Source organism: Vipera berus (assembly GCF_964194415.1).
Source record: "Vipera berus genome assembly, chromosome: 3".
Classification (NCBI taxonomy): domain Eukaryota; kingdom Metazoa; phylum Chordata; class Lepidosauria; order Squamata; family Viperidae; genus Vipera; species Vipera berus.
In genome coordinates, this window is record NC_138204.1 from 117,347,396 (window position 1) to 117,360,149 (window position 12,754).

General features: G+C 38.6%; 1 protein-coding gene across 1 annotated transcript in view; it reads right to left on the minus strand.

Annotated features, from left to right (window-relative positions):
- The window catches only part of ADCY10 (adenylate cyclase 10), a gene marked incomplete at both ends in the record, with an annotated part of 90,973 nt that overhangs the window by 21,044 nt on the left and 57,175 nt on the right, over window positions 1-12,754 (minus strand). Inside the window, 4 exons of the mRNA XM_081325539.1 lie at window positions 3,831-4,006; window positions 4,565-4,672; window positions 6,087-6,324; window positions 11,446-11,488. Coding sequence (XP_081181665.1) covers window positions 3,831-4,006; window positions 4,565-4,672; window positions 6,087-6,324; window positions 11,446-11,488 — 565 coding nt within the window. The remainder of the gene's footprint in view (window positions 1-3,830; window positions 4,007-4,564; window positions 4,673-6,086; window positions 6,325-11,445; window positions 11,489-12,754) is intronic.

Here is a 12,754-nt window from a genome sequence, read left to right on the forward strand (position 1 = left end):
TAACACCAGCTGCCTGCAATTAGTGCAGGTTCGAGTCCCACCAGGCTCAAGGTTGACTCAGCCTTCCATCCTTCCGAGGTAGGTAAAATGAGGACCCAGATTGTTGGGGGCAATTAAGCTGACTTTGTAATAATGCCACTTGGGGGGTGTGTGAAAGCCCTAATAAGCAGGCATATACATAGAATGAAGGCTACTGCTAAGCTTGTAAGCTGCCCTGAGTCTTCGGAGAAGGGCGGAATATAAATGGAATTTAAAAAAAATGGCTGCCCAATCTCATCTTATCTTTCCCATGCTTGCTTGAGTTGTTTTTCCCTTTAATATTTTCATCCATGGAATCTTTCTCAAGTTCTCTCTAAATTTGTTGAAATCGGCTCTCTTACACTCCAAGACACTAGTTTGATTTTACTACTTGTGTCTGCCTTATATTGAATTCAAATATAACATGGTCACTCTCCTACAACCCCCTCTATCATTTCTTCTCTGTTAGTATGAACTAAGTCCAGTATACTGGAGCTGACACTCTAGTTCCCTCTTCTACCTTTTGGGTGGCAAAATTGTCAGCTAGGCTCATCAGGAACCTTTTTGATCTCCCACTCGATACATGCAGTCTAAGGCAGAATTAGTGGTTAAAATCCCCAATTACCACTATAGTATGTCTCTTGCACAGATGGCAAAGGCATTTCTGTGGTTTAAAATGACTGCTTGTAAGAATAACATTTGTTTATTATCAGAAACAGAAATGGTTAAATCTGAATTTTAATCAGTTTTCCATTAGACTTTAATTTATTTATTTTATTTTTATCTTTGCATTAATTTCCATATTTTCCTTTCTGCCTACTTATGCTGCATAAAGATTTTATTTCACATTCTCTGCTGTCACAGAGAGGAGGGGGTCAATCTATTTTTCAAAGCACTCAAAGGTCAGACAAGGAACAATGAATGGAAACTGATCAAGGAGAGATTCAACCTAGAAATAAGGAAAAATGTTCTGACAGTGAGAACAATCAACCAATTGAACAGTTGTCTTCAGAAATTGTAGGTGCTTCATCACTAGAAGCTTTCAAGAAGAGACTGGACAGCCACTTGTCAGAAATAGTGGTGGTGGGGGTCTAGGAGACCTACAAGTTTCTTTCCAACTTTGTTATTCTGGTTGTTATTGCTTCTTGTATACTGCTCAGAGTAACGTTTTGTGGCAGTCGTGTAAGTTTGGTTCTATTTTTATTTCATTAAAAAAAGTTAAAATACAAAACTCCAAAAAATAATTTAAAAAACAAAACAAAGAAAAATCACAAAACAAACAAGTGCATTTTGAAAAGAAAAAAGTGCATTAAAGAAAGGGAAAAACCTAACATGTACACATATTATCACCCCTAATTTAATACTGATTAATACATTATAATATTAGTTCCTATCCCTTGCAAAACAGGCCACCAAAATTTTTAAACTACTAAATCTATTTGCAAACTATTAATCTGTTGTCTATATACTATATTGACAAAATGGTTAACAACAACAACAATAATAATAAAGGCAAGATTAAAGTTTCAAAATCCTCTGTTAACAAACTGATATTGTAATATAATTAGTAGAAAATTTATCTATCCCAAGAGTTAACAGTAATTTGTAATATCCACATTTATTTTTAACACTATCTCTTATTAATTGTTGTCTGGTTAAATATAATAAATTCAGTCTCCAAAGTTGGTCTATCTGCCCCCCAAAAATGTCCAAATGAAATTGTTTTCCAATTAACCATTCCCAAATGTTTTTCAATCCTCCTAGGGAAAACTAATTATCACTTCTCCACTCAGTCAGCTTTCTGCTGTTGTAAAACAATGCAGGCTTGAACTTCAAGGAGGCATATGCCATCATCTCAGTTCTACGTCTGTACAGTCCATATTTCTTCCCAACACATCTGCTGACTCTAATTTATCTAGAGCTACATGCATCTGAATATTTTCCACAGCCATTATCATTTCATCAAACTTTTAAAAAAGCTTTCAACTATGGATTGCATGTTAACAAATGGACTTTTTTCAGATACCAGCCACATTTGCTTGTCTGTAATCTAATACATTGTTGCTCTGTGTAACTAAACAATGTTAGATAAAAGAACCCAAGAAACAGCTGAAGTAAAATGAAGAAATAAAGAAGCAGGGAAGATATTTTCTGGATATTTTGATCCAAAGTTAAAAAAATAAAATAAAAAATAAGGTCCAAATATTTTGCAATAAAATGTGAAAACCTTGTGGTGAAGTCCAACATAGATGTAAATCAAATGAAAACACTTTCACTGTCCAAGAGCATGCTGAGTTTTCTTACAGAAAAGCAAGTTATTCAAACCAACATAAATCAAAGGCAAAAAAAGAACAAATAAAGTCCAGCAGTGGGTTAAAAATAAATCAACATTCAGCCAGTCAACTTTTAAACATAAAAAAAATCAAAGTGAAACAAAAAATTCAAAAAGTGAACTTAAAACCCAGGTATACTTAAGAAAACAAATTGCCAAAAGGAAGATGGATGACCAGTTACTTTCTGACTGCTCCCACAGGGAATTGGACTCTTTAAGACTCCCCTTTCTGGGTGGGTCCATGGCCATCCAAAAGCCATGTTGGGTCACTCCTAAATGCTCCCATGTCACTGCCAGAGAACCAGCTTTGGCAGCAAAATCAGCAGATCATCAGCAGGAAAAAGAAATATTCCTACTGTTCAGCAACCATCTTGGGGAAGAATCATAAATTTGATAAACAATAAACAAGGAAAGATGAAGGGCAAATGAAGACTCATCAAAAATGTCTTGAAGAGGCAATTCCTAAGCTCCCACTGAGCTCAAGTTTCCTTTGGAAGGGAAGAAGTGAAGGTGTTCCTCAAATGAAAGGGCCACTTCAAAATGCTTGTGAAAACCTGAATCAGTGCTTCAGACAGTTATACTCAATTGCTGTCATGACATACAGGAATGGTCAGTTTGGATTAAAGTAGTTACAGTACTTCCCAGTATTGTGAAAGCAGTAGATCACCAAGACTCTGCTGAGTCCACAGTTTTGCCTAAATGTAGCTTAATAGTAAAAACAAGTGGGCATGTGATTTATAGTGAGAGAAAAGGAAATGCATTGCACTCTAGAACTCTCATACAGTAGTGATGTTGATCAGCAAACCAGCATAACTTTAGAGCATCTGAAAGCTCTGCTGCAAATTTACTGTGTAAAAAAAAGATTGCTAGTCCCTTTTAAGAAAGTTTTCTTGCATAGATCAGAGGCTTAAGTTAATGAGAACTGGGTTAGAAAAATAGTGGGATGTCTATGAAATGCATAAAGTAGCCCAGACACTGTCCAATTCTTCATCAGCAGAGTCGCTGCTTTTAGACTGAGCCTCTCATTATGTATAAATGAATGTAGCCAGGTCTCTACCCAGTAGTTACCATTCATGTATGCTCAAGAGATTCTTAAGAGTAAAATTGTGTTAGTACCGCTTTATAGGCTTTATAGACCACACTTGGAATACTGCAACCAGTTTTGGTCATCACACTATAAAAAATATGTTGAGACTCTAGAAAGAGTGCAGAGAAGAGCAAAAAAGATGATTAGGGGGCTGGAGGCTAAACCATATGAAGAATGGTTGCAGGAATTACAACCTGAAGAAAAGAAAAGAAGGACCCTTAGTGAAAAGAAGGACTAGGGGTGACATGATAGCAGTGTTCCAATATTTGAGGGGCTGCCACAGAGAAGAGGAGGTTCCTTCCAAGTCTGTTCTGTTCTGTTCTAAAATGGTCCCTTCCCCCACTGCAGCCCTTCCACATCCACTCTTGATAAATAGTTTGCCAGTATCCTTACCCACTGGATATTTGCCATAAAGTTTGTTTCTTCTGATGAGACAAATGTTTGGAGGTTTCCAACATAAACATGCAAAAGGCTCCTACAACAGTTATTGGGAATTTTTTCTTCAGTAAGCTCAAAGCCTTCTTTATCAGTTTTTTTGCAGAAGTAATTTGACCCATATTGTAACAGACCTACAGAGACACGCAGGTAGATAATCAAATAAATTATTATTATTTTTTGTATATCTCCTTTATGATGCCTAAAAATGTGTGAAGACCTCTCCTCGTAAAATCACGATCTTCCAGCATGGCTAAATATACTTAAAACACCAGAATATATATTTAAATCAGCTATGAAAAAATAATGAGGCTTCTTCTGTACTAAGTACGTCTATGAAATTATTTTTGTATACTTATATAGTATAGCAGCAGAAGACACAGCACTTTGTAGGGTCTTCTACCTGTTCTTATCCATCTCAAATCAACAAACTAATTGTGAAAAGCTTTAAGGCCATTTCTCTAATGAATCTAAATGTAGGGAGAGACTTACTGATCGTTAAAAGTGGCAATGGAAGAATTTCTGTTATAATAGGTCAAGCATGAAGGGAGACCATATCATAAAATGACAACTGAAGTAATACTGTACTTCTGCCAGAGCAGCTCTAGAGAATGAGATATTCTAGTGGGCTTTACTGTATTCAGAAAAGTGGTAAGTATGCAATTGGCTACCGCCAGACACAATTGTCTTACCTCTCCCTTCAGGCTGTACAAAACAGACACCTCAAATTGGTTAATGAGCTTATGCTTGTACTCCGAAGATCTCAAGAGGCTCTCTGCTGTATTCAGATATGTAAATGCCTCAAATAAGAATGACAGAACAGGAAGGATTGATTTCTGCATGATGTTTCTATATAGTGATCCCCAACCACCACCAACTTCCTCACCATAGGTTATTAATTCTCAAGGACAAATATTTATATACCACAGAGGGGGTGAAGCCAGGGTTCAGATGTAGCATCTATTCACCATATTGAACTTTAAAAGAAAAAGATAACCTAGTAAGCCAGTTCAGAGTTTTTATATATATAGGGGAAAGTGATTTGGGTCTTTGTATTTTTGGCAAGGCACAACAGTATTTTGGTTAGCTATACCTACAGAAAAGAGAGAACAAGCTTACTTTAAATATAAAGGTGATGAACTTTAAATATAAAAGGTGATTTGCAAAATGGCATGCTTATCCACCCCCAGCACTAAAATTAAACATTATGACATATAATAAAAGCTTGACGTATCATTCACCAACTATCAGCATACTAGATCAACTCACACTCTTGCAGTCTGCTACAATTTTTTTGAACATTCTCCTTTCCAATCTTTTTTTTACAAAGTTTCTGGCAAGGAGAGTGAATTTGGAGCATTTTGTTTTCTCTTGTAATTTTTCTATTAAACTGATCTTCAGTTTTGAACAGTGATCTATAACCACTTTTCAGCTACATGAAAAAGGTTATTTTAATCTGTAGACAGGTTATTTATAGAGAGCCAGTTGGGTGTAGTGATTTAAGACATCAGGCCTCATCTTAGGCACAAGTTGGGTGATCTTTGCTCAGTCATCTCTCCCGGCCCTAGGAAGGAAGCAATGAAGAATTGCTTCTGAAAATCATTGCCAAGAAAACTGCCAGGAGTGAAGACTGACTGGAAGGCATACACTCAAGCACACAATAAGATATTTATCTTCCTTTTTAATTAAGTGATTTTGCTTATCTGTTGCAAAATTAGTCTCCTGCCAAAAGAGCAAGGGCTAAATCCTCTAGCCAACTGCTCCAGTGTGCTACTGTAGGAAGTAGTGTTACAGAAAATGGCCAGGAGGTATCACCATCAATACTGTTTCACTTTCTGCTCTTTGGCCTTTTTAATCACTGGAAGGACAGCATAAGTTGTGAAAGCCACATTTCCCCAGCACACTGACGTTAGGGAGTGGATCCCAGGTGAGTGTCATCTGGGAGACAGATGTGGACAAAAGGTACAATCAAGCTATTGCCCCAATACAAGAATTGAGACCTGTGGAAGAGGGGATGAAATCACAGAGAGGAAATTTGAGGAAATTTCCACTCTTCTACTGGATAAATGCATCTAGAAATGCTTTCACAAAAATGCAGACATCTTTAAGATGCCTGAATGTAAAATATCCTTTGCTGTAGGAGTAATGAAGGAGCTGGTTGGAAGAGAAAAGAATGGGTGATCCTACTTACCAAGAATGGGTGATCCTACTTACCATGTAGTTGTGGGAGAGGTTGACATAAGCAGATGCGGATTCCAACAGGTAATAAAAAGCACGAGCATAATCCCCTAGAGCCATGAAGTGCTGAGATAAAGGCACAGTGATAGACTCCACAATCTCTTTACATTCACAGTCCTGGGAGGCAGGGGTCTCCATCCTTTTCCTGGTCATGCCAGTAAGCAAGATGATTTCATCCATCCTTTTTAGAAATTCCAGTTCTGAATTTTCAGCCCTACCAAAAAGAAAGAAGAAAGGAATTTCCATAAATTCCCATAGTAACCTTAATCTCTAACACATCTCACCCACACTGAAACAGAAAGATACTGAAGCCTAACAATCTTCCAAGTTTTTAATTACTGTGTGATACCAAGTCAGGTGTAATAATAAAAAAACAATGAACTCAGATCAGGAATTGCCAGCTGAAACCTCTACTTAGCAATGAAGGTTAATGGGTCACCTGGAACCAATACGATTTCAAAACTAAATTTATACGCGAGGCAGCAATCCTGTTAGTTAATTCATATATCTGCCCATTAAAATGTAAATGAAAGGGGCTTTTTCTTTCTTTTAGAACAAAACTTGCGCATAAACTCAGTTTGTTTCCCGGATACCTTGTTCTCCAAAAAAGGAAAGAAAAGAAGGACAGCTGAAAAAAAAAGATTTAAGGCCATCAGCCTTTAAAGTAGCACAATGTGTGCCAGCATAAATTTGGTCTGTCCCCACAGCCTTCCTTATTAACATGGAAAACCAGTAGTTTCCTGAGAACTGAATGTGGGTCATATTGCGTAGTGGGTTCTGGAACGCAGGAAAGATGCCAGGCCAATGAGTACAGCATAGCGGCTCTTTATTGGTGGTAGAAACTGTACTAGGAAAATAGGGGTTACCTGTACCTTTATATACCTGGCCAGGTACGCTCTCAGCCAATCAGTTTAAACCTTAGTTTCCCGCCGAAACTAACCGGCCACAGCAGTTTCGGTACAGCGCCACCTGGTGGTATCCATTATGCCGTGGTTTAATGTATCTCTTAAACCCCCATACATAACAGGTCAGCAGTGATTGGTGGTTGCGGTTTCTCCACTACTACCTGCCTGGCAAGTAAAACAAGCTTCAATTACTCTGATTTCACCTGAAGCTGAGGGAGTTCAAAGTTTGACAGATGAGTAGACCCTGGAGTTTGGCCATCTTTCAGAACCTGATAGGTAGATTAGGAAGGTGGTCTTCTGCCTCTTCTGCTTTACAAGGAAGCTTCCATTCACCTTGCAGACCAGGAATTGCAGCTTCCTAGCACTCAGATGATTTTCTCTCGGTTGTTTCTTTTTGTTTCTTTTTTCTGTCTTCTTTTTTCACTCTCATCTTTCTCCCTTGTGCTCCCCACGCTTTTCCTCTCATACACTTGCTTGATCCTCTGTCCTTCTCTTGCTCCATGACTTTTTTCTGTAGCTCTCTCTCATGTCATTTCAGTCCCTCGCTCACTTTTATTCACTATCTCTCTTGCTTTACTTAAAAAATAGCTCAAGGAGACTGTTGACAAATTAGTATTCCATTTCAGCTATGCCACACAAACTGCCTATCAGGTAGGGCAGTTTTTAGATATGTGTAGCAGAAGATTGGCAGTTTGGCGGGTTGAATCCCAAGTGCCGCGTAACAGAGTGAGCGCCTGTTACTCGTCCCAGCTTCTGCCAACCTAGCAGTTCGAAAGCACGTAAAAATGCAAGTAGAAAAATAGGGACCACTACGGTGAGAAGGTAACAGCGTTCCGTGTGCCTTTGGCATCTAGTCATGCCGGCCACATGACCATGGAGACGTCCTCGGGCAAGCGCTGGCTCTTCGGCTTTGAAACGGAGATGAGCACCGGCCCCTAGAGTTGGAAACGACTAGCGCGCATGTGCAGGGGAACCTTTACCTTTACCTTTAGCAGTTCCTTGTAAGACCACCACACCTATGCAGTGCCCACATAATGCCTGCTTCACAAAGTATGAGTCAGGTATTACATAAGCAGATGATAATTTCTGTGGCCCAAACTATGGGGGGGAAAGCTGGTGACTAGAAGGGAAGGGGTCAAAAGCACCCAGGAAGAGTTAGGACAGATCCCTATTTTGTTGTCATTGCAAAACACCACAAGTCATGCATTTAAAAAAGGCTTATGTCCAAATAAGATGGGAAGACATCACATCCGTGCTGGATCAGAGTAATACAAAGTTATATGACAATAGCTATGTGCTGGGATGAAAAGAAGGCTGTATCATGAAGTCATGCTAAAGAATAGCGAATAAGGCATCTTCTACCTATCCTCAGAATATGTCCAAAGAAAAGAAGGATGTAACAGAAATTGGGCTGCCACAAGTTTTACAGAAGTATATAGAGAAAAGATTGCCTACCAGCAGAGTTCCCCAACCTTTCCAGCTTGGTGGTCCGGAGGGGGGAAAGAGGGAAAGGTTTTGTGGGAGGGGCAGGCACACAAGTACACACAGAAAGCACCCATTGTTCACACAAGTGAGGCCAAAAGCACCCCTGATACTTGTGTAAATGAGGTCCCAAATGCTGTTGTGAGGCCTAAGTGCTCATGCGAGTGGGGCCACGAGCACCCACAACACTCACATGAGTGAGGTGGTGAGTGCCTGCAATGTGCACATGAGTGGGGCTATGCGCACATGCACACGTACCAGCCAGCCACTCACATGACCTGGTTGCAAGTAGGCCACGGACCAATAGTGGTCTATGGCCCACAGGTTGAGGACCCCTGGCCTACAAGCCTTATCAAAAAAGAGAAAAGAGTTAGTGGACATATGCTATTATTGCTCTTAGTATTTGTCCTGCTTAGTTGCAAGATGCACTTGTATTGCACTTGCCTAGTTCATACAGTGAAACTATTAATACATTGATGTGACAAAGGGTTTTATTTATCAAATGGCTTTTTTGCAAAGCCTCACACTATTTTGGACAAAAAGTAAGTGACTGGTCCAAGGTCACTTAGCTGGCTTCCACACCTAATGGAGGATTAAAACCTGGCTTTCCTCTTCTAGTCTTCTATCATATCTTTTACACTATATTGACTGTTAAGAGGGATATATTTGCATAAAATGTACATATGCTGTTTATATATATGGATTAATTCCCTAGAAACTTATTGAAAACATTTAAATCCCATGTTACAAATAAGAAGTTTGTAAGAGAGAAGTTTCTCTTCTCTCTCCTCCATTGCTACTACATGCTGCTCTTAGATCTAAGCCAGGGGTCTTCAAACTCGGCCCTTTTATGACTCATGGACTTCAACTCCCAGAATTCCTCAGCCAGCATGCCTGGCTGAGAAATTCTGGGAGTTGAAGTCCATGAGTCATAAAAGGGCCGAGTTTGAAGACCCATGATCTAAGCCTTATTTTACTTAAAACTATGATGAAGTATTGCCTGTTTTACCCAAAAGATTACCTTTAAAAAGAAGGAATCTATGGTCAAGTATTCAAAATACCCTTAATCCTTTCAGATTTTCTCATCAGTATTCTTGGCAATGTACTACCAATGTACTACTACCTGAGTTAAAATCGCTATGTTGAGAACAAGATACCACCCACTTTCTCCTAGAAGTTCCATGAGCCCTTATACCAGAAGAATACTTAACAAGGATTCATGACACCTCTAGTAGTTTCCCATTGGTCAGGCAGACAGCAATACTATAGGCATGGCATGATCCCTTCCAGCACTCAGTGCTAGAGAGAAATGCTCTGTGCTGCCAGGTCTTTGTGGAGCATATTAATGGGGTATTGAAGCTTGGAGAAGTATACAGGCATTTATATTATCAATACAGTGTGTTTGATTCAGTTAGAATGATTGTGGTCATTTTCACTAGTAACTTATAGTATCTTCTAGAATTATCTAATCGGTTAGATAACTGTTAAAATAACAGTAATGCAGAAAAGCTTTGTGCTATTTCAAACAATTCATTTCAGTGATGGATGGGTAATCTAATGAAGACTCTGTAAATCACTAGTAGCGAAATTACCTATATGCAGTCTAATAAGATGTGGCTGCGTGTGTGAAATATATTGTGAGAAGAGCCACTATAAATTTATCAAATTTTCCTCCTCATGGAATAGAGCAGAGCTGGAAGGGATCTTGGAGGTCTTCTAGTTCAGGCACCTGCTCAAGCAGGACAACCTACATTATTTCAGACAACTGGCTGTCCGGTCTCTTCTTAAAAACTTCCAGGGATGGGTTGTCCACAATTTCTGAAGGCAAGCTATTCCACTGCTTAATTGTCCTCACAGTTAGGAAGTTTCTCCTTAATTCCAAATTGCTTCTCTCTTTGGTTAGTTTCCAACCATTGTTTCTTGTCCTGCCCTCTGGTGCTTTGGAAAATAGTTTGACCCCCTCTTCTTTGTGGCAGCCCCTCAAATACTGGAACACTATCATGTCACCTCTGTTTCTTCTTTTCTTTAGACTAGCCAAACCCAAGTCCTGCAGCCATTCTTCATATGTTTTAGTCTCCAGGCCTTTGATCATTTTAGTTGTTCTTCTCTAAACTTTTTCCAAAGTCTCAACATCTTTTTTGTAGTATGGTGACCAAAACTGGTTGCAGTATTCCAGGTGTGGTCTTACTAGGGTTTTATAAAGTGGCACTAATACTTCGCATGATCTTGATTCTATGTCTATGTTTAGACAACCCATGATTGTAATAGGGTGTTTTTTTTGGCGGCTGCTGCACACTGCTGGCTCATTGTCAAGTGATCATCCATTAGGATTCCAAGGTCCCTTTCACAGTTACTGTTTTTGAGCCAGGTCTCACCTAATCTGTATTTATACCTTTGATTTTTCCTGCCTAAATGTAAAACTTTGTTTTTCTCCACATTAAAATTCATTTTGTTGGAAAGCGCCCATTGTTCAAATTTGTCAAGATCTTTTTGGATCCTGAGCTTGTCTTCTCAGGTGTTGTCTATTCCTGCCAGTTTAGTGTCATCTGCAAATGACACTAAATTCCCGTTCTACTTTGTTAAATGCCTATAGTTACAGATAGGAATGACAGAGTACTCTACTGGGACACCACATGGTGAGTTTCATTAAATTCCATCAGAAAGGAATGATAAGCAACATGGAACTATCATTTTAGGGCACACACCTTTATTTTCAATATATCTAATTCTGCTTTATCTTCTATTTTTGGAGAAAAAATAATGAATTCAAAGTAAAACTAATTTTTTTGGAAAACTATCCTTAAGTAATTGGTTGTGAAATTAGTGAGAGTTTTTGATACTAAATAATTCCATTCTTATAAAACAGTTGGAGGCTTAACAAAGTGCCACATAGTCTCACTGCCAATGATGCCAGACAGTCAGGAACATAAAAGTTACTTGCTTCACACCTAAAGGATTCTTGCAAGATGAAGGTTGACCGCAGGGTATCTCCTACATGAGAACAAAGTTGAAGAAAGGTAAATGCCTCATCCTAGAATACGGTAATATATAGTGTGGTTTCTTCTGAAGTAATAAAGTGCCTAATATTCACAGATTCAAATGAAGGACTTGGAGAATGAGGTTGAATGTTTGAAGGTGTACTTTCAAATGCTTAACAGTCACAGTGCAAATTGATACAGCAGTCAGCACTATTAATATACAGGTAGTCCTTGAGTTACAAACATAATACAGCCTGTCCATTAGGGTTGGAGGTCAGGAGAACATTAAGTAAATCATGAACTTTCCAGTAAAAATCCACCTGGAAGCAAAAAAAAAAGGAACCCCATCTGACCACTGTGGCCCAATTGCATCATCTCTCAAACCTAGGTCTGTGATCAGTTCAATTTTGTCTATAATAATGAAAATATCTTCTATCATCTCTATTGCCATATTACACTAAAACAGTCACATTTTTCTTTCTGAAAAGGTTTCCCTCTTCTAAAAAGAAATATTGTAGGTGAGGAGATTGGGGTTAGAGATATCACCTGGAATATTATATCAGAGAGGACGGATCTTTCCCCTGTTCTGGTTTTTAAATGATGCCTCATGTCCACAATTATCTAATGTACAACCTCCATTATTTTTAACATATTTAAAAGTTTTACCTGTAGTAAGCTGACGCGCTTTAATTCTAGTATCCTTCCATTCTATAAATGTGTCTGAAGAAAAAAAATAACACATGAAAAGGTATCTCAACCCTTTGGTCTAATTTCATCATTCAGAAAGAGAATAACTCTGTTCTTGTACATCAGAAATATAAATGCAAGCACCTTACCAACACTTGATTCCATCAGTTCAGCAACAGTAGAATGTCTAGCACTGAAGAAAAAAGTGTAATCTGATTTTTCTGTAAAGGAAACAAATACAATTCTAGAATAAGTCCATAGGAAACCAATTCTGGATCCATCATTCCTGAAAATCAAGTGTTAAACTATCATCAACCAAGAGCGTATTAAAAAGAACTAGTGAAACAACTGAAGCAAAAAAAGATGGTAAAATCAGGACAATTCACTTAAAGACCACATCACTTAACAATGGAAGTTCCCATCCCGATTGTATTCATAACTCAAGGACTACCTTGACTTACTTTGGAAAAACAAAAATACTAAAATCTGTACCCCGAAACAGTACCTTACTTCCCTCCATGTAGATGTAGTACCATTAAGAACGACTCATTATGGTTTCTCAGCCAGGTACAAATCCATCTGGTGGTGATGG